Raw genomic sequence first — 21,706 nt, forward strand, 5'->3', positions numbered from 1 at the left:
TTATAAAGCATTTATGAAAGGTGCAGAGGACAAAAGAAAATGGAAAGACATACTGTGTCATGAATTGAAAGAATCAATATTGTTAAAAGGCCCATGCTAACCCTAAGCAATTTATGGATTCAGTGTGATGTCTATTAAAATGTCAATGGAGGGCTGAGGCTGTAGTTCAGCGGTAGCACACTTGCCTGGAATGTGTGAGGCACTGGGTTCGATCCTCAGCACTACATATAAGTAAATAAAAAAATAAAGGCCCATTGACAACTAAAAGAATATTTTTAAAAATCATTAAAATGTCAATGGAATTCTTCACAGAACTAGAAAAAAACATAATATTTATATGGAACACCCCCCACACACACACACACAAACACAAAAATAGCCAAAGCCATTTTGAGCAAAAAGAACAAAGCAGGAGGCATTATGCTACCTGACTTCAAAACATGGTCTCAGAATAGCCACAGTAGTCTTTAGAGAGAAGAGAAAATTGGTAATCTCATACTTCCCTGTTTCAAAACTTAGTAAAAAGTTACTGTAATCAAAACTGCAGGGTGGACTGAGGATGCAGTTCAGTGAGAGTGCTTGTGTACCATAAGAGAGGCCCTATGTTCAATCCCCAGCACTACAAGCCAAAATAAAAATTTAAAACACTGCATGGTACTGGCATGTGAATAGATATGTAGATCAATGCAATAAAATTGAGAATTCAAAAATAAACCCTGACATTTATGGTCTATTTATTTATTTATTTATTTATTTATTTTAATTTTTATTGTTGGTTGTTCAAAACATTAGATAGTTCTTGATATATCATATTTCACACTTTGATTCAAGTGGGTTATGAACTCCCATTTTCAATTGATTTTTTTAAAATTATTTTTGTTGTTGATAGAACTTTATTTTTATTTATTTATATGTGGTGCTGAGAATCAAACTCAGTACCTCACACATGCTAGGCAGGCACTTTACAACTGAGCTACAACCTTACAATCTTAATTTTTATGATTTTTTTAATCTTAAAAATAATTTTTAAAGAATTTTGAAAAAAAATGAAGAATAATCTTCCTTAAAATAAATGGTGCATCTATTCGGTGGAGAAATAAATAATTATATGTATATAAAATTGTAAGATAAAAAATTTTGAACCCTTCCACTTACCACATACAAAAATTGACTCAAAGGATCAAATATAAAGATCTAAAAGTAACACTAAAACTAAAAAGCTCTGAGAAGGAAATAGAAGTTTATATCCTGATGACCTTGGATTAGGCAGTAGTTTCTTTCATATGATATCAAAAGCTCAAGCAACGGAAGAAAATAGATATGGTTAACTTCATGAAAATTAAAAAGTTGTTTGCACCAAAGGACAATATCCAGAAAGTAAAATACAACCCAGAGAAAGGGAGAAAATGTTTGGAAGTAAATAGTACTATCCAGAATATATGGAGGACACTTACAACTCAACAATAACAAGACAAAAAAAAATTGAAAGTGGGGAAATCATTGGAATAGATGTTTCTCCAAAGAAGATATATAAATGACCAAGCAAATCACATAAAAACATACTCAACATCATTGGTCATTAGGGAAATACAAATCGAAACTATAATGAAATACTGCTTCACACAAAAATGACTTTAATAGTTGAAAAAGAAGATAAATGCTCGTGAAGTTGTAGAAAAACTAAAAACCTCATAAATTACTGGTGGGAATATAAAGTGAAGCTGTTACCATTAAAACATTTTAGTGGTTCCTCAAAATTTTAAACATGGAGTGGCCCAGTAATCCCATTCCTAAGCATATACTATGAGCAATGATAATGTATGTTTTTTCAAAAATTTGTATGTCCATAGCAGCATTATTTCTAATAGATGAAAAGTAGAAAGAACTCAAGGGTCTTTTACCTGATGAGCAAATAAATAAATGTGGTACATACATGCACTAGAATTTTATTCAATCATTAAAAATAATATAGTCCTGATACATGCTATAACATAGGTGAACCTTGAAAATATAATAAGTAAAATAAATCAGTCACAAAAAGACACATGGTATGATTCCACTTATATGAAATGTCCAGGATAGAAGGCAGAGTTGTTGTTGCCATGGTCTGGGAGAAGAGGGAGAATAGTTATCTCTAACAGTTAAGAGTTTCTTTTTGAGGAATTTGATAGATGAGGAAATCACACAATATTGTGAATATGCTAGAAACCATTAAATTATACACCTGAAGAGAGTAAATGTGTCTTTTATCTACAATTTTAAAGGGATTGGAATTCTTTATTTTTGAATTTCAATTTGTTATATTCTTGAGCATCTTTTTATCAGTATGATTGATGCTTTTGAACATCCCTATTTTTCTGCTTTGAATTTGGGTGAGCATGAATGTTAGTGACAGACATTTTGGTTTTCACAAGGTCTTTTTTCATCATTACAGTGATCTTCATTCTGGTACATGCATCCCAGAAAAAGAGCAGCATAGGTTAAGAGATGGCATTTTGTGGCCAGCATGTCTGTACTATGGTAATAATGGAGATCACCTGTTCTTCTCTCACTGAAGGTGCCTTGAAGACAACGAGTGGAACTACACCAGAGCTGGTCAGGTCTTCATTATGCTTCAGGTGAGACCTGGGGACCAAGAGGGTAAAAAATGTATGTCTGTGGGCCTTCAGTAAAGTAGAGATTGGGTGGATAGAACTCAGGGCACCTAGCTCTTCTGACATTCCAATTCCTTCCCTCCAGACGGAGGGCAAGATCCCAGAAGAGGCCTTCAAACAGTTACCCTGAAAGGAGCCCTTGAATGCCATCCTCCTTTTCATCCACATCATTGTTTCTCTGTCACCAACTTAAGTTTATGATGCTTTGGAGAGCTAGCTGACCAAGAAGCCAAAGTTAACCTGTAGGCTAGGTAAACATAGCCTTCCAAAGGGCCAGTTGTTCTGTTTTCCCCATTGAAGGTGGCTGTTTATTTTCATAATAAAGATTGATATTCCACTTTACATGTTTTTGTGCCGAGGATTGATCTTCTTTGCCATAGCTGTAAGCCAGTGAGGACTTGGGCACCCCTGCTCCCACCAGAAGTGTGGAGAATAAATTTGGTTCAACACTTGCCTGAAATTTGAAACTGCTAACTGCCAGTCATTGGGAAAGATCCAACAGAACTGACCACATGATATGAGATTCTGTGCTATTGTTATTTGAATGTGAAAATAAGTGGCTGAAGGCCTTCAAGAACATGAAGAGAGAACATCAATATCACTTCTGTGAGGGATGCTGTCCTGGCTGTCCTTAAGCAGATCTTTTTAGGCTTTCTTCCATGGGTACTTGTAAATAAATTTTCATGAGAAAGGACACACGTATATACCATGTTGGCCTTTGATGATGTTGAGACTGTGAGATGCTCTACCCAGCGCTCTTCAGAAGCAAGGGTGTGACTTGGCACAACAGAAACTTCTCAAAGGATGCTTCCTGGATATCAGGGGCTGTGGACGGATGGAAGGAAGGAAATTAGATAGGTGAGGGCTCACATATTTTACTTCTCATTCCTAATCATATGAGCATTTTCATAGACCGTACCATGCTTAGCTTTGTGAGATGCACATAGGTAAATGGGAAATGGGCTTTTCCACAGCTTTCCCCACCCTTCCATCTGTCTCCCTACCCAACTTTCCACCCTTTCCCTTTCCTGAAGGCACTCTGGGAGGAGTTTGCAGTCAGCACTTGCAGGGGAAGAATCAGCATGTCTGCCCAGTGCATCCCTCACAGAGCTGATAGCAGGTGCTCAGGGCCATGATCTTGAGTGGCTTTAACCACATGTGTTGTGTTCATTGACAAATAACAACAATGGTGTGGTCCTATGGGATATTCCTATTGACTGGCAGTTAGAAGTTCCAAATTCCATGCAAGTGTTGAACATGCCATCTGCATACTATATTCTTCATACTTCTGGAATGCTTGCACTTTAGAAAACAGGCATAATTTTTTAAATTGAAATAATAGCAGTACAAGATTTTCAAGTTGTTATCCTATAAATGACATGGGTGAAGCACCACCAGTTGGCAATAATTGCCTGTACTTCTTGGGTGTTTGGCAGAAATAATTTCTTACCACTTGACGCTTTTGGATTTTTGATATATGCTTCCAGTAGGGAGCCAGATATTGAAGTGTTGATTTCTGAAAAATTGGTACTGAGGCAACAGTTGGCATTACATAAAGAATAATGACAACTGTTCTTCCAAATAGGACCTCAGTGGTCAGAGCCAAGCTCCTGTAACTCACTAAGCCTTGGCCTTCTTACATTGGGAGCAGAGATTACATCACATACTTCTTGGCCTCATAGGAAGGGATAGAGATGGCCTCACATGGTATTGAACAATCGCAGTGTCTGGCTCAACTCAGGCTCTCTCAGCTATCTGGGTTCCCTAGTAGGCAGGAGCCATGGAAACCATGGCATGGCTCCTCTACTTCCTCTACCATCAGGCTTCCACATCCTCAAACTCCTTCCCTAGTCAGATCAGAAAACATGGTTTCCTTCCAATCACCCACCTGCTAATTCCCACAGCTATCATTAGGCCCATGCCACCAGGCAAGCAAATGCTAACCCTGAGATGCCCCCCAGGTGAGTTGGTATATAAATATGTACACACACAAACACGCACACACTTCTATCTACAAATATTCCCTTAGGATATTTCTTGGAAGAGTAAATGATGATTCTAAGTCTATGGTTTCTAATATTGTTACTGAAATTTGTGGTTTGGGGACAGCAGGTATACTTATACATTGTTTATGAACATCTACTTAAGCATATTTATTTTTAGTGCCCACACAGAACAATTGCATCCTATATACATACATATTTACATATATAAATATTTTATATAGAGATAAATATTTTAGAGAGATTCATAATGCATGTACCCATTTATATCCATTATCGACACAAAGTTGTTTACAATCACACATGCTATCGATTTTATAGGATATATGTGATGATTTTCTTTTATTCTTGACATTGTTAATTTGGAGTTAATTGCATGTAGTGTCTGGTGAGAGAACTGATTAGTGTAGGAGTCAGCAAATGGCAGTTGTGGCCAGCAAGGTCCATCTACAGCTCCTCTGTTCATTTCCCTGGGTCCTTAAACAGTCTGCTTAGGGATAAGGTGAGAAGGATGCTGAGACTACAGAACTCACATGAGCTTAGATCTAATAGTGGTATTATTTCCCATATGTCACTTCCCTTCCTGTCCATCACGTACAAAAGCATCAAGTTCATGGACACCTCCAAAAAAGTGCACCTCTTACAAAGGTTACATGTGAGGGTAGGTAGTAGACTTCCGCCCATGACCCATCAGGGCCCAGCAGCCTCTGTGGGGAAGGGGACCCAGGAGTGGCTGCAGGAACACCAGGGACAGTGGCCTTGATGATGCTCTTTTCCAGAACTCACTCCAATTGTGTGCCTCTCCTCAGAATACCCCTGGGTCCTGCTTATTACTCGTCACTCCTAACTCTTTGTTCCAAAATCTGTTTCTGAACTGATCCCCATACTCCTGGGATGCCGCCCATAGCTCCAACCCTCAGCCCTATGCTTAACTGCTGATTATCATTGTAAACATGGGTTCCATTCCTCCTATTTTGCTTCTCAGAAGGCTTAGCATTATTCCCCTCCACACAGACTTCCCCTTCACACATTACCCCTTGTGATTATACCCTCCCATAACCTGTCTACTGGAGAAAACCAGAAGGTAGTTGTGAACCCTTCACTCCCACAGTGAATATACAAAGACACGAAACTCAGACCCAGAACAGGAAATGTTAGACACTAGTCCCCACCCTCACCAGAATATAAAAACATAGAGAAAGTTGGGGCTGGGGTTGTGGCTTAGTGGTAGAGTGCTCGCCTAACATGCACAAGGCACCAGGTTCCATCCTCAGCACCACATAAATATAAAATAAAGATATTGTGTCCACCTAAAGCTTAAGAATAAATATTAAGGGCTAGGGATGTGGCTCAAGCGGTAGCGCGCTCGCCTGGTATGCGTGCGGCCCGGGTTCGATCCTCAGCACCACATACCAACAAAGATGTTGTGTCCGCCGAGAACTAAAAAATAAATATTAAAAATTCTCTCTCTCTCTCTCTCTCTCTCTCTCTCTCTCTCTCTCTCTTTAAAAAAAAGAATAAATATTAAAAAAAAACATAGAGAAAGTGTCTGGGTGTTTTAGCATCCTAAACTGCATCAAAGGAATGTGTTGATGAAATGGTAGGAAGGCACACTTTCTGGAGGTTGAGAAAGTTGTGCCAAGGCCTTAAAATCTACATTTGTAACAGGATCCAGGTGTGATACTTAATTTTATAGGTCAATTTGGGTAGGTGACAATACTCAGATATTTGGTCAAACATTTTTAATGTTTCTGTGATGGCATTTTTAGATGAAATCAGCCCTTAAATCAGCAGGCCTTGAGTAAAGCAGATTACCCTGCCTAGTATGGATGGGCCTCATCCAACCTCCTTCAAAGATATTGGAGGAAGAAATGACTGACTTACCCCAAGGAAGAGAGAATTCTGCTACAGACCGTCTCCAATTGGAGCTGTTTGTTGGGTGTTCAGTCTGCTGGACTTCTCTGCAGATTTGGGACATTCCTGGCTCCATTCTTTCATGAGCAAACTCCCAATAAATACACACACACACACACACACACACACACACACTCCTTATTGGTTCTGTTTCTCTGGAGAACCCTAATAAACCAAGTAATTCTGAAGCTGCTATTTAATGGACTGCACTTTGAGTAACAGGTAATTAGAGAATATCTGGCATGTGGGCACATGGCCTGACTCATATATAATAATATTCATTGTTGTATTGTTTGTGAAAGAATGAAAAACCAAAACATCCATCAAAGTTATCCAAATAATACATTGAAATGAATTCTTTGAGTATAATATTACATAGCAGAGAGAAAGAATGTCCCAGACCTATAAGAATAAGGAGATTATCTATCTATCTTTCTATCTATCTATCTATCTAGATATCTTAGAAAATGTAATGTTAAATAACATTATCAAATGAAAGATAAGAACACCTACAGTAGAAATAGATAAAGCAATCATGAAATTCATATGGAAAAATAAAAGACCCAGAATAGCAAAAGCAATTCTAAGCAGGAAGTGTGAATCAGGCAGTATAGCGATACCAGACTTCAAACTATACTACAGAGCAATAGTGACAAAAACAGCATGGTACTGGTACCAAAACAGGCGGGTGGACCAATGGTACAGAATATAGGACACAGAGACTAATCCACAAAGTTACAAATATCTTATATTTGATAAAGGGGCTAAAAGCATGCAATGGAGGAAGGATAGCATCTTCAACAAATGGTGTTGGGAAAACTGGAAATCCATATGCAACAAAATGAAACTGAATCCCTTTCTCTCGCCATGCACAAAAGTTAACTCAAAATGGATCAAGGAGCTTGATATCAAATCAGAGACTCTGCGTCTGATAGAAGAAAAAGTTGGCTCCAATCTACATATTGTGGGGTCGGGCTCCAAATTCCTTAACAGGACACCCATAGCACAAGAGTTAATAACAAGAATCAACAAATGGGACTTACTTAAACTAAAAAGTTTTTTCTCAGCAAGAGAAACAATAAGAGAGGTAAATAGGGAGCCTACATCCTGGGAACAAATTTTTACTCCTCACACTTCAGATAGAGCCCTAATATCCAGAGTATACAAAGAACTCAAAAAATTAGACAATAAGATAACAAATAACCCAATCAACAAATGGGCCAAGGACCTGAACAGACAATTCTCAGAGGAGGATATACAATCAATCAACAAGTACATGAAAAAATTCTCACCATCTCTAGCAGTCAGAGAAATGCAAATCAAAACCACCCTAAGATACCATCTCACTCCAGTAAGATTGGCAGCCACTATGAAGTCAAACAACAACAAGTGCTGGCGAGGATGTGGAGAAAAGGGTACACTTGTACATTGCTGGTGGGACTGCAAATTGGTGAGGCCAATTTGGAAAGCAGTTTGGAGATTCCTGGGAAAGCTGGGAATGGAACCACCATTTGACCCAGCTATTGCCCTTCTCGGACTATTCCCTGAAGACCTTAAAAGAGCATACTACAGGGATACTGCCACATCGATGTTCATAGCAGCACAATTCACAATAGCTAGACTGTGGAACCAACCCAGATGTCCTTCAATAGATGAATGGATAAAAAAATGTGGCATTTATACACCATGGAGTATTACGCAGCATTAAAAAATGACAAAATCATAGAATTTGGAGGGAAATGGATGGCACTAGAGCAGATTATGCTTAGTGAAGCTAGCCAATCCCTAAAAAACAAATACCAAATTTCTTCTTTGATATAATGAGAGCAACTAGGAACAGAGCAGGGAGGAAGAGCAGGAAGAAAAGATTAACATTAAACAGAGTCATGAGATGGGAGGGAAAGGGAGAGAAAAAGGAAATTGCATGGAAATGAAGGGAGACCCTCATTGCTATACAAAATTACATATAAGAGGTTGTGAGGGGAATGGGAAAATAAACAAGGATAGAAATGAATTACAGTAGATGGGGTAGAGAGAGAAGATGTGAGGGAAGGGGAGGGGGATAGTAGGGGATAGGAAAGGTAGCAGAATACAACAGTTACTGATAGGGCATTATGTAAAATTGTGGATGTGTAACCGACGTGATTCTGCAATCTGCAGTTGGGGTAAAAATTGGGAGTTCATAACCCACTTCAATCTAATGTATGAAATATGATATGTCAAGAGCTTTGTAATGTTGTGAACAACCAATAAAAAAAAAACACCTACAGTATGAAATAAATAAATAAATATAAAACATATACATATAACATTTTAAGGATCTTTTCATTCACAATACAAATATAAAGCAACTTGTGGAGAGGATGAACAACTTATTCTGGTTATGTTATATCTTCAGGGTAAAGGAAAAGACAATGTACAATTTAGGGGAAGGGCCCAAAGCATTTGTCAAGTTTATTACTTAAGTATGAGTATTGGGTACATAAACCTTCATTTTATAGCTCTCTAACACTTGTATATTTGGTATGTTTGATAAGTATCAAAGATTTTAGAGGTTAGTTTTTATTATAAATCTGATGTATATTCATTTTACCAACTGATTAAAATATGGTTAATTATACAATAACCAGCACTTCCACCATCACTGAAAAAAAACATTAATATTTGTTGTGTTTCATTCCTTTATTTTTGTTTCTTTGAATATGTGCTAATGCATGATATATATATATATATATATTACATCCAAATTTCATGGAACCATGATGTATATGTAATTTTATGCTATCCTTGTCCTGTTGACTTTTAATATTGAATCATGTGACATGGGAAAAATATTGAGTTTTGATTTTTATGCACCTGTCCAATTTCTTGAACTATGCCTCTGAATGCACTGGATGGCAATGTACATCAACCAGTCTGTTCTCAACAATGATGAAATTGCCCCACTACCAAATAATTGCACTACCTGGCAATGCAAACCCCAATGATTTATCTTTTGAATGGCTGGGAGGGGTCCTGGTAATCATAATGAATGATGCAAGCATACACTTAATATTAGAAGGTGCTAGACATTGCTCTGATTGCCTTCAATGTAGTCATTCTTTTAATTTTCACCACAACCTCAAGGGGGCAGGTACAATTACAATTCCCCTTTAGCACAAGAGGAATTTTTGTTTTGTTTTATAATAAATGTAATGTATACTTGTTTTACAGAGAGTAAAGAAAGTAAATTACTTATTCAAGATCACAAATCCCACAACAGAGGGTTCCTAGGTCAAATCCCTCTGTCTCATCCCAAATCTTGCACCCCTAACAACTGTTTTTAATTTGAGTGTTCTTCTGTGTTAAGGCTGAGGCCAGTGTAGAAGAGGCTCACCCAAGATCCTGTGGTTTTGCAGTGGGCACGGATATTATTTTGTTCACATTTATACTCTTATCTAAAAAGTCTTAGATGGAAATTGTTCAAACAAGGAGGAAAATAAGGGGACAAGAAATTACCTAAAATAAAACTGAGAAGTTAAGCAAATTTCCTGGAGAAAGAATCTTGTCAATTAATTATCAGGAATTCAAAACCTGTAATTACACAGAACCAATATTTTTATGCTCTGTTATCTTGGAAGACAATCAATGAACTTAGGAGTATTGATTAGGATTTTTCTTTAATGATGAGCTTTACTGCTTATCTATCATCTACCCATTTACCTGTCATCTACCTAGAAATTACTAAATGCATAGCAAAATTTAAAAATTCAAAGTATATAAAAATATTTGCAATTTTACTACAGATATGAGGTTAATATCCTCAAACTCATAACAGAGAAATAGGCCAAAACTTACAACAGAGTATGCACATAAAATATAATATAAAATCCCAATAAAACACTTGAAAACATGCCCAATGATAGAACTGATTAAATGCTAAATAAGCTCTCAGACTACATGAAACAGGTAAATATCAACACAATATTTATAGGGAAGTCACAAGTTTATAAAAGAATATTGGGCTTACACTTGAATAAATATATCTGTATTATATTAAGATATACACAAAAATCAGATGAATATACATCAAATTATTATTAATATTTTCTGTTGGGGTGGGAGGGCAGGCAGGATGATTAATATCCTGAGGCTTGCATTTGGCAAAATGAATTAACCCCCAAATATCTTTTTGAAATACTGATTATGAAATACTTTTCAATAAACAATGATTACCCCATTCTGAAATAACCATTTATTTCTTCTTTATTCTTTTAAAATATATAATTCATAGTAAGAGATACTGTATTTAAGTGGCTACAACCCTGTTCATATCTCACAGTGTTGGTGAGCAAAAGTGTCTAGGGTCATAACAAAGAGGTCACAATGTACACAAGTGTAATATTCCTACAGCAGTGGTCAGGATCTCAAAAGTAAGTAAAACCAGTATATGTCATCTCCCTTATACACATCTCAGCAGTGATAAGTCCAGTATGAATGTTCAGAGTACCCCTTCCCAGGAGACCATTCATAAAGTGTCTATTCATATTAGGATACTAGAAGAAGTGCTTGAATTGGACACATTTGTAACATAATTTACAGACATAATTAATCTGCCTGACAAAGGGAAATCAGACTAGCCAAAAGAGTCATGTTCACCTATGACAACAGGTAATTTAAAAAAGAAAAATGAATGGCAATCGACATATGTTAAATTGCTCAAACACTCCAAAACTTCAAGAAATATAACAAAAGCACTGAGGTATATAAATATATAAGCTATATACAGAACATGTTGTACAAAGATATCTGATTTCTGAAGAATACATATTTTCATAAGAATATACATATTTTTTAAAAAAACTATTTTTGATTGTAGTTGGACCCAATACTTTTATTTTATTTATTTTTATGTGGTACTGAGGATCAAATCCAGGGCTTCACATGTCCTAGGCAAGCGCTTTACCACTGAGCCACAACCCCAGCCCCTATTATTATATTTTTAAATATAAAGAAACCCACATAAAACATCTGGAAAGTATTTAAAAATCAATTGAGTGATTATTTTGAGGCAAGATACAATAAGGTAGTAGGCAAAGATAATGCCTCCTTTACATTTATCCTTCTGCAGTTTTGCCAAGGGCTGAGAGAACACTTACACAGAATTTTAATTAGCAAATTACTAAGATAAAACTATGCCAGCATATGATAAAACTGATTGTAGTTTGATTTCTAAAACTAATGCTGCAAAAATATATGGATAGTAAAAGATGCTAAATATATTGTAACATAAAAAAGGAGCTTGATATTTATAACCACACATGCACATTAACTTAACTACATTGAATCGGAGAGAGGAGCCTAAGGAAATATCGTATCACAAGATTAAATGTCTGTGGGCCCTGTCTGCATCATCACCTAATGCTTCCTTTGTCATACAACTTCCAGAAAGTTTCTCCTCTGAGCTTCCATGAGGATAGTCCTCTTTCTCCCCCTCTATATTTCCTAAGTCTCTTTTTAAAATTTGTTCTCTTTAGATATACAAGACAGTAGAGTGTATTTTGACATATTATGCATACATGGAGTATAACTTACTCTAATTCTAGGACTCTTGGAGGCAAGAATAGCCAGGGTGCCAAGCTGCAATTCTAAGTTTGATCACCAGATGGCACTGACCACCAATTTCTTTTTTTTTTAATTTTTTTTTTTTTGCTTTTTTTTTTATTGGTTGTTCACAACATTACAAAGCTCTTGACATATCATATTTCATACATTAGATTGAAGTGGGTTATGAACCCCCAATTTTACCCCAAATGCAGATTGCAGAATCACGTCGGTCTGACCACCAATTTCAATCTTATTTTTCCATGTAAAGATATTCATTTGGTAAAACCAACAAATTCTACTTTGGAAGTTATGAAAAAAAGTGAAATAAAATAATTATTAATTAATTAACTCAGCAATTAACACTTTACATTTGCTACATTATTTAAATAATTTTCAGAGTATGGGTCTCAAATTTCAGTTTACATCAGAATCACATGATAGGCTTATTAAAGGATTGCTAGAACTCATCCCAAGAATTTCTGATTCAGCAGTTCTGGAATGGAGCCTAAAAATTAGTATTTTCTAGAAAGTTCCCAGCTGTTGCTGGTGATGGTCTGAGGACCACACTTTGAAAACCACCAATGCAGATCAACAAACAAAACAGTATTTAGCCTTTACAGAGTATTTAGAGAATCATACTGTGTTGAGAGTGCTAGTCGGGGTACATGATTTGGGGTTGAGGCAATGGAGTTGCAGTGTGCAGTGGGACTACAGACTGAAGCAGTGAATGTTGTAATGTCACTCTCTTTAAAGTATGAGGGGACGAGTCATAGATGTCCTGTTCATAGATGAATAGGACAGCATAGATCCCCCACGTGGACATTGGTAATTTCATCATGAATTTCCAAGTAATAACCTTCTACTTCTGGGGAAGTGATGTAATTACAAACAGGTCAGGTCACAGGTGTTCCCTTACTGTAGCCTTCTCTCCTGCAGATCTGCTATTAGGATTGGTTCCCTGTACTGTCTCTTCCTTGAAAGGGAATCTACTCTTATACCTCTTTTTTTTAAGCATTCTTTTTTAACCTTTATTTTACTTATTTATTTTTATGTGGTGCTGAGGATTGAAACCAGTGCCTCACACATGCTAGGCAAGTGCTCTACCACTGAACCACAACCCCAGCCCCTTCTCTTTTTTTTTATTGGTTGTTCACAACATTACAAAGCTCTTGACATATCATATTTCATACATTAGATTGAAGTGGGTTATGAACTCCCAATTTTACCCCAAATGCAGATTGCAGAATCATGTCAGTTACACATCCACAATTTTACATAATGCCCTATTAGTAATTGTTGTATTCTGCTACCTTTCCTATCCCCTACTACCCCCCTCCCCTTCCCTCACATCTTCTCTCTCTACCCCATCTACTGTAATTCATTTCTATCCTTGTTTATTTTCCCATTCCCCGCACAACCTCTTATATGTAATTTTGTATAACAATGAGGGTCTCCCTCCATTTCCATGCAATTTCCCTTTTCTCTCCCTTTCCCTCCCACCTCATGTCTCTGTTTAATGTTAATCTTTTCTTCCTGCTCTTCCTCCCTGCTCTGTTCCTAGTTGCTCTCATTATATCAAAGAAGACACTTGGTATTTGTTTTTTAGGGATTGGCTAGCTTCACTAAGCATAATCTGCTCTAGTGCCATCCATTTCCCTGCAAATTCCATGATTTTGTCATTTTTAGTGCTGCGTAATATTCCATGGTGTATAAATGCCACATTTTTTTATCCATTCATCTATTGAAGGGCATCTGGGTTGGTTCCACAGTCTAGCTATTGTGAATTGTGCTGCTATGAACATCGATGTGGCAGTATCCCTGTAGTATGCTCTTTTAAGGTCTTCAGGGAATAGTCCGAGAAGGGCAATAGCAGGGTCAAATGGTGGTTCCATTCCCAGCTTTCCCAGGAATCTCCAAACTGCTTTCCAAATTGGCCGCACCAATTTGCAGTCCCACCAGCAATGTACAAGTGTACCCTTTTCTCCACATCCTCGCCAGCACTTGTTGTTGTTTGACTTCATAGTGGCTGCCAATCTTACTGGAGTGAGATGGTATCCCAACGACATTTCTTGTAGAAATAGATAAAGCAATCATGAAATTCATATGGAAAAATAAAAGACCCAGAATAGCAAAAGCAATTCTAAGCAGGAAGTGTGAATCAGGCGGTATAGCGATACCAGATTTCAAACTATATTACAGAGCAATAGTGACAAAAACAGCATGGTACTGGTACCAAAACAGGAAGGTGGACCAATGGTATAGAATAGAGGACACAGAGACTAATCCACAAAGTTACAACTATCTTATATTTGATAAAGGGGCTAAAAGCATGCAATGGAGGAATGATAGCATCTTCAACAAATGGTGTTGGGAAAACTGGAAATCCATATGCAACAAAATGAAACTGAATCCCTTTCTCTCACCATGCACAAAAGTTAACTCAAAATGGATCAAGGAGCTTGATATCAAATCAGAGACTCTGCGTCTGATAGAAGAAAAAGTTGGCTCCAATCTACATATTGTGGGGTCGGGCTCCAAATTCCTTAACAGGACACCCATAGCACAAGAGTTAATAACAAGAATCAACAAATGGGACTTACTTAAACTAAAAAGTTTTTTCTCAGCAAGAGAAACAATAAGAGAGGTAAATAGGGAGCCTACATCCTGGGAACAAATTTTTACTCCTCACACTTCAGATGGAGCCCTAATATCCAGAGTATACAAAGAACTCAAAAAATTAGACAATAAGATAACAAATAACCCAATCAACAAATGGGCCAAGGACCTGAACAGACACTTCTCAGAGGAGGATATACAATCAATCAACAAGTACATGAAAAAATGCTCACCATCTCTAGCAGTCAGAGAAATGCAAATCAAAACCACCCCAGCCCCTTCTCTTATGTCTCTTACAGTCTTTCTTCTCTTACAATATAAAAGGCAAAATGCCAAGGGCAGGAAAGCATGTTAGATGGCAGAAAATGGTGTGACAATTTTTTGTTGTATTCCCAAGCCCTTTAGGTAATTTATCCTACAAAACTAGAGTCATCATGGCTAATACATCAAGCGAGTTTGCACATATTTGCCTCCCTACTTTCGGTGTCCCAAATTCTGAGAATTATGCTATTTAGTTTCTATCACAGTCATCTCTATTGCATGAGAGAGAAGGCAGGGTCGGGCAGAGACAGTAATCAGTAAAGCCTCCATGGGTTTTTTTGTTGTTGTTGTTGTTTCCCCAAAACAACTGTGTGAAGAAAGCACCCTTATTTCCAATTCACTGATGATCAGCATCAAGATGGCCAAGGATAAACCACATTTCTAGGAAAATAGCAAGTAAGAGATTCAGCTTTTTCACCTCCACATGGTATTCCCAGCAACCTTCATTGTGGAGGATAGCTTCCAGAGAATATGAACTGGCCATTGTAAACTTTTATGGTTTTGTTCCTGAATTATGCCATGCACATAGTGTATGTGCACATAGACTCTGAAACCCAAGCTTTGCCCACTGTGTTGTCTTCCTGGGCTTTGAATGATCTCTACCTTAAATCATCCCAGAAAATGGCAATCTCTGCACTCCTCCAATTCTTTGAAACTTTGACAATGAACTATATTGTTTTATTCATTATAAAAATCAATTACATTTTGGGCTGGGGATATGGCTCAAGCAGTAGTGTGCTCGCCTGGCATGCGTGCGGCCCGGGTTCAATCCTCAGCACCACATACCAGCAAAGATGTTGTGTCTGCTGAAAACTAAAAAATAAATATTAAAAATTCTCTCTCTCGCTCTTAAAAAAATAAATTACATTTAAAATTTAAAAGATGTATAAAAATTGTGGGGGAAATTTTCACATATACCTCAGAAAACATTTTGTATATCAGAGACTTTTAACCAAGAGAAAGAAAAATACATAAAAAAAATGTAAATCTCATATAAAATTATGCGAATGCAATTAAACTATGACATGTCCAACAAAAATGAACACAAAAATAAAAGTCAAAGTAACTTTATCCTGAGCTAACAATGGTAAGTTTCATATACAGTTTAGAGTCATCACATTTTTATAATATATGTGTGTATACATCTATACATGTATTCCCATATAAATATATTCTCACAAACATTTTCTCTCTTTGGAGAAAACAGATCATCAACATATTATGCCCCGCATGATTAACAACGGATATCTTAGGTAGGAGAGAGGAAGTAGATACAGGATTATTTTACTTTCCACATGTACAAGTCTTATTGTTTGATTTCTTTCAATTGCAAACATTTTAGTTTTGTGATTTAGGAAAGTAACATAAATTTTGTAAGTGAGGAAAAAAACTTGTTATGATTTGACTTCAGAACTAATTTCATATAAATCTACTAGCCTGAAAAAGAATTCATAGTTAACAGTTTATTTCTTAAAAGGCAAATTACATGCCATATGTACAGTATGTTCAGTCACATTAATTGTTGATAATAACAGATATGTATGAGTAGGTTCATGTTATAAAGCAAATGTGTCTAAAAGGATATGACCAAGAATACAAAATAACCTCCCTCACCTACACACAGGCACATGAGTGTGTGTGTGTGTGTGTGTGTGCGCACACACACACACACACACACAACTCCTTCAGATACACTAACACTGTTTTCTTTTCATGAGAAGACAGGAATGGAACTTCCTGCCAGGAGCTGTGAGCCAGGCAGCAACTGATTCTGTAGGAAAGGCTGCCTGTGTCATTTAAGTCTCCAGCAAGCTCCGTTTGTGGGGTCAGGTCTTAGGCTGGTTTTGAACTCCTGATTCCCCTGCCTCAGTCTCCCAAGCTGCTGGGATTACAGGCATGCACCATCACTTCCAGATCTTGAGACTATTTTTTAGCATACGTTTCCTAATGGAGTTTGAAAGAGGAGAGGAGATATATGCATTTCCTTTTATTATTATTGCGTTATCCTGTCAGATTTCCTCCCTCACCCCATTCCTTGCATAAGGGCCTCCAAGATATCTAGAGTTGTAGTTCTAACTTTGACCAACTGGTGGCGACAGGCTCACTAGTCTATCTTTGCTGCAATAGAAAAGCATCGATTTTTGCAGAGATAAAAAAAAATATGCAATGAATATTCCTAAATATATTTAAAATTTTCACACGGGGAGACAAAACTAAAAGTTTCTATACAATTTCATTTGTTGATAACAACTCCCAGAGCTGAGTCGTTCACCATCTTTTGTTTATTCAGTACACATTCATGGGGCACCGCCAGGTGGAGTCTGTTTGTCCACTTCGTTCTTATCTCTGATGCCCAGATACCCATTTCCAACTTCTTATAAACATGTTCCCTTGAAGAAAGATGACTGCACTTCCTTTCTGCATGTTACAGTGAACGTTAATTTCTCTGTTACACTGAAGAGTAAAAAATTTGACAGGATAAAGCATTAAATAATAAAAGGAAATGCATATATCTCCTCTCCTCTTTCAAACTCAGTCAGGAAACATATGCTAAGAAATTGTCCCAAGATATGAAAGTGATGATGCACGCCTGTAATCCTAGCAGCTTGGGAGGCTGAGGCAGGAGATTCAGAAGTTCAAAGCCTGCTCAGCAATTTAGCGAGCTCTAAGCAACTCAGTGAGACCCTAAATACAAAAAAGGGCTGAGGATGTGGCTCAGTGATTAAGTACCCCGAGTTCAATCCCCAGTACCAAAAAAAAGTCCCAAGATCATAAATTACATAAGTGTTTGTACAGTGCATGTCTTGTGTATCTTTAATATAGTTATGCTATTTATTTTACACCCAAATACCCTCATTTATGGAAGAAAGGATTCTGGTAATTGCAATTCTGATATCTTAAAGGCCATATAGTACATTCCAAACACTTTGTATAATTTCTCTGATATTCTCCTTTAAAATGCGGTTAGGCAGAATTTTTGCTACTTAGCAATAATCTATTTCTTATGTCATTATTTTACATTTATTTTGACATATATTATATATATGCATATATGACAATAAAGAGGTAATGTACTAGTTTTGAAAACATTGTGGTGATTAAAGAGTTGGGGACCCAGGAAAAAGGTCATGGCCAATATCTGTTATACCTCAGCATTCATGAGTGCGGGGAGCTGCTTACCACCACAGGGACAAACTACCACTGTTCCTTGTCTGTCCACTCCACAAACACCCACATGCCCAAACCTGTAATGCAGAATGTCAAAATGGAGGGCAAGGTCAACCAGAAAAACTCTGTGTATTCTCAACAAGACACAGATAGTGAAGATGCAGACGGAGCCAATGAAGACAATCTGTAAAGTCACGCAGAGATAAAGGTGCTACATAGTTTTGTACATCTGAGTGCATGGTGGGCAAACTTTGGCACCACTGTGCTAAAAGATTATCAAATCAGAATTCTCAGTTTATTTCTCAGTGTGTAAGTTCATCTTTTCAAGTGAAAAGTCTATTGCCTTTCCATGTAGATATTCACCTCTTCACTTTAAAATAACACCCTCTGTCAAATCATTTCTTTTCCCAGCATGTGAAAATGGATTGTCTCAACAGGAGAACAAGTATTCCTTTGTATTCAGTCATATTTATTTTGAGAGCTTAAATCAGAGTATTTACAATGGTTCTGGGACTTTTTTGTCACATATTCCTTATCTAGGAATCAAAGCAATCTAATTTTGTTCTTAATTTGTATGATTTGAATTTACACTATCCATAAGCAAACATATTGTTGTGCAGTCTCACATTGGTGTTTGGATTAAAATAAAAATATTGAATTTTGAGAAAAATCATTCAGTAGGAAATTATGTATTCTGTATGCTTTCTGCCTAGTTTTGACAAAGAGATATTTTCCATTGGTGGGTATCCTTTCAAAGTCAAATGATAAGTAGATTTCTCTCTCTTGAAACACTATCCACATATTAGCAGATAAAACTTCACAAATGCTGTTAAACTGAGTACTGTTTTTTTTCACATTAATAGGATTTTAAAAATAGTATTCAAAGCTCAGAAAAGACTAGTAGTAATATTCTGAGTCCTAGACATCCGGTTGACATTTCCTCCTTCACTATGTGAAGTTGTAACTGAGATTTGCATGAAGAAAAGACTACTTACTCCCTGTCTTCTCTGTGAAATATGTTCTATGCCCAGGGTTTCTTGATGTATGGAATTTAGATCATTACTCATTGCCATAAGAGATCACGATCATACAACAACAGTCCATATAAACTGAAAATCCCTGTAAAATAAAATAAACTGGTATTAGTGTGGCAGGCAAAAACAGCTGTTCTTATTTTAGGAAGGCTCTTGGGGCCTGACCATAGTGTCCCCATTTTTCTCATTGGATATTATATTTAACCTTGATCGTTGAAACTTTTTGGTAAACATTTCCATTAATGTCCATAATAAATCAAGTAATAAATAACTTCTTGTTTCCTATATCTGGACAAAGCATGTAAGGTCAGTTTCTTTGTGTTTTTGCTGTTGATTTAATTCCCTTTTTTTTCTACTTTTAAATCTTTAATTGGACTTTATTTATATAAAGATACTTGTGAAATATTAATCATATCTCTTTCATCTTGATTTTATTTATCTGGTTTTAGATGTTATATCTTTCAATAAATATCAGTTTACAACAATTAGAAGGTAAAAACTGATGATTCAAGGGATACAATTTTGTCTACACACTGTTTAATTTTTAGATAGTTGCTAATAAGTAAAAATTGGAAGATTCTCCCCCCCCCCCCTCTCTCTCACACACACACACACACACACACACACACACACACACATCTCCCTGCCTTATCTTGAAAAGTGAAAAGTTCGGCCACATTGGGAGGAATACCTTCCCATACGCCCTCAAGGAAAAGGACTGACTGGAGCTGAGTAGCATCTTCTTTATCCTGTTCACCACTGTACTTCCCTCTCCTATTGTACGACTGCCCAAATGACACAGAATGCCGTTTTTTATTGTACTATTATTACTATAGCTTTTCTTACAGTAAAGAGAAAAAATGAACTATTTCGTGCCAAAATAGTATATTTTAAACATTCTCACCATAAAAAGTAAGTAGTTGAGTCCATAAATATGTTAATTAGTTTGATTTAATTATTCCACAATGTATACATGTATCAAAACATCATGTTATACCCCATAAATATATACAATTAGCATTTTTCAATTAAAAATAAAATTTGTAAATGGGCAAAAGAAGACTAGAGAGAGCACTTACTTGTGGTAGCAATGAATTTTCCTATATTTTTAATATCTGTCTGCTTCCATTATTTACATAATCAATTTAACTACTGTGTGCCCCATACAACCCTTCTGAGAATATGATAAGTACACACATTTTAGCATTTTGAAACAAATAAAAACATATTTGAAGCAACATTTATTTTTTTTTATTTTTTTATTTTTATTTTTATTTTTTATTTTATTTTTTTTTAAAGAGAGAGTGAGAGAGGAGAGAGAGAGAGAGAGAGAGAGAGAGAGAGAGAGAGAGAATTTTTTTTTAATATTTATTTTTAGTTCTCGGCGGACACAACATCTTTGTTGGTATGTGGTGCTGAGGACCGAACCCGGGCCGCACGCATGCCAGGCGAGCGCGCTACCGCTTGAGCCACATCCCCAGCCCTTTATTTTTTTTTTTTAAAGAGAGAGTGAGAGAGGAGAGTGAGAGAGAGAGAGAGAGAATTTTCAATACTTACCCTCTAGTTCTCCGCGGACACAACATCTTTGTTGGTATGTGGTGCTGAGGATCGAACCCGGGCCGCACGCATGCCAGGCGAGCGCGCTGCCGCTTGAGCCACATCCCCAGCCCTGAAGCAACATTTAATGACATGTTAGAAAAAATATTCAATAAGACACGAGAAACTTCCATTTGTCTTATTGGTGTTGGCATAGTCTCTTATGTGACCTCCTGCTGGAGGTCATAATGGAGTATTGGAAGATAATACATCTTAGATGAATTCATTTCTGTGCCAAGTTACCTCTGGCCATGGTATTTTTCTATGACCCTATGAGTGATGTGGGAACAGTATTTCAATCATACCACCTCACATTAGAGATAAGATAGTGGTCTGGACAACCTTTGCCTGTTTTCAAAATGGTTTGCTTTATGCCCTTATAGAATTGTATGGCAAATATTCAACATGACTCTAAGTGCCTGAAAGTTTAGGGAATGAATTTGATGGATTTAGATTGCAGGTAACCAAACCAACTCCTGCTGCCTTCTACATTTGTAATTTTTATTTGTGAACCACAGGAAAGCATTAACTTAACTGCTAAATGTGCTCTTTGAAAATTTCAGGTATTTTATTTGTCCATACTCCCTACAGGTCCTTGCTCATATGCAGCCATTTGGTAACACTATGAAAAGAGGGGATTTTTATTCATTTGGTTTTTTTGTTTTAAATTGATGCATATTAATTGTTAGGTAATTATGGGGTACAGTGTGTTATTTCAAATCATGTATACAATGTATAATGATCAGATCAGAGTATCTGGCATGTCCATCACCTCAAGCATTTATAGTTTCTTTGTGATGAGAACATTCAGAGT

The 21,706-nt window shown here is 36.7% G+C and overlaps 1 protein-coding gene across 1 annotated transcript in view; it reads left to right on the top strand.

The window, feature by feature from the left end:
- The window catches only part of LOC308639598 (nuclear RNA export factor 2-like), a 44,298-nt gene extending 41,357 nt beyond the window's left edge, over window positions 1-2,941 (top strand). Inside the window, exons 21-22 of the mRNA XM_081277846.1 lie at window positions 2,558-2,618; window positions 2,740-2,941. Coding sequence (XP_081133972.1) covers window positions 2,558-2,618; window positions 2,740-2,784 — 106 coding nt within the window. The 3' untranslated portion in view covers window positions 2,785-2,941. The remainder of the gene's footprint in view (window positions 1-2,557; window positions 2,619-2,739) is intronic.
- The last annotated feature ends 18,765 nt before the right edge of the window (window positions 2,942-21,706 follow it).

The sequence above is a fragment of the Spermophilus citellus genome, assembly GCF_964194105.1.
Source record: "Spermophilus citellus genome assembly, chromosome: X".
Taxonomy (NCBI): domain Eukaryota; kingdom Metazoa; phylum Chordata; class Mammalia; order Rodentia; family Sciuridae; genus Spermophilus; species Spermophilus citellus.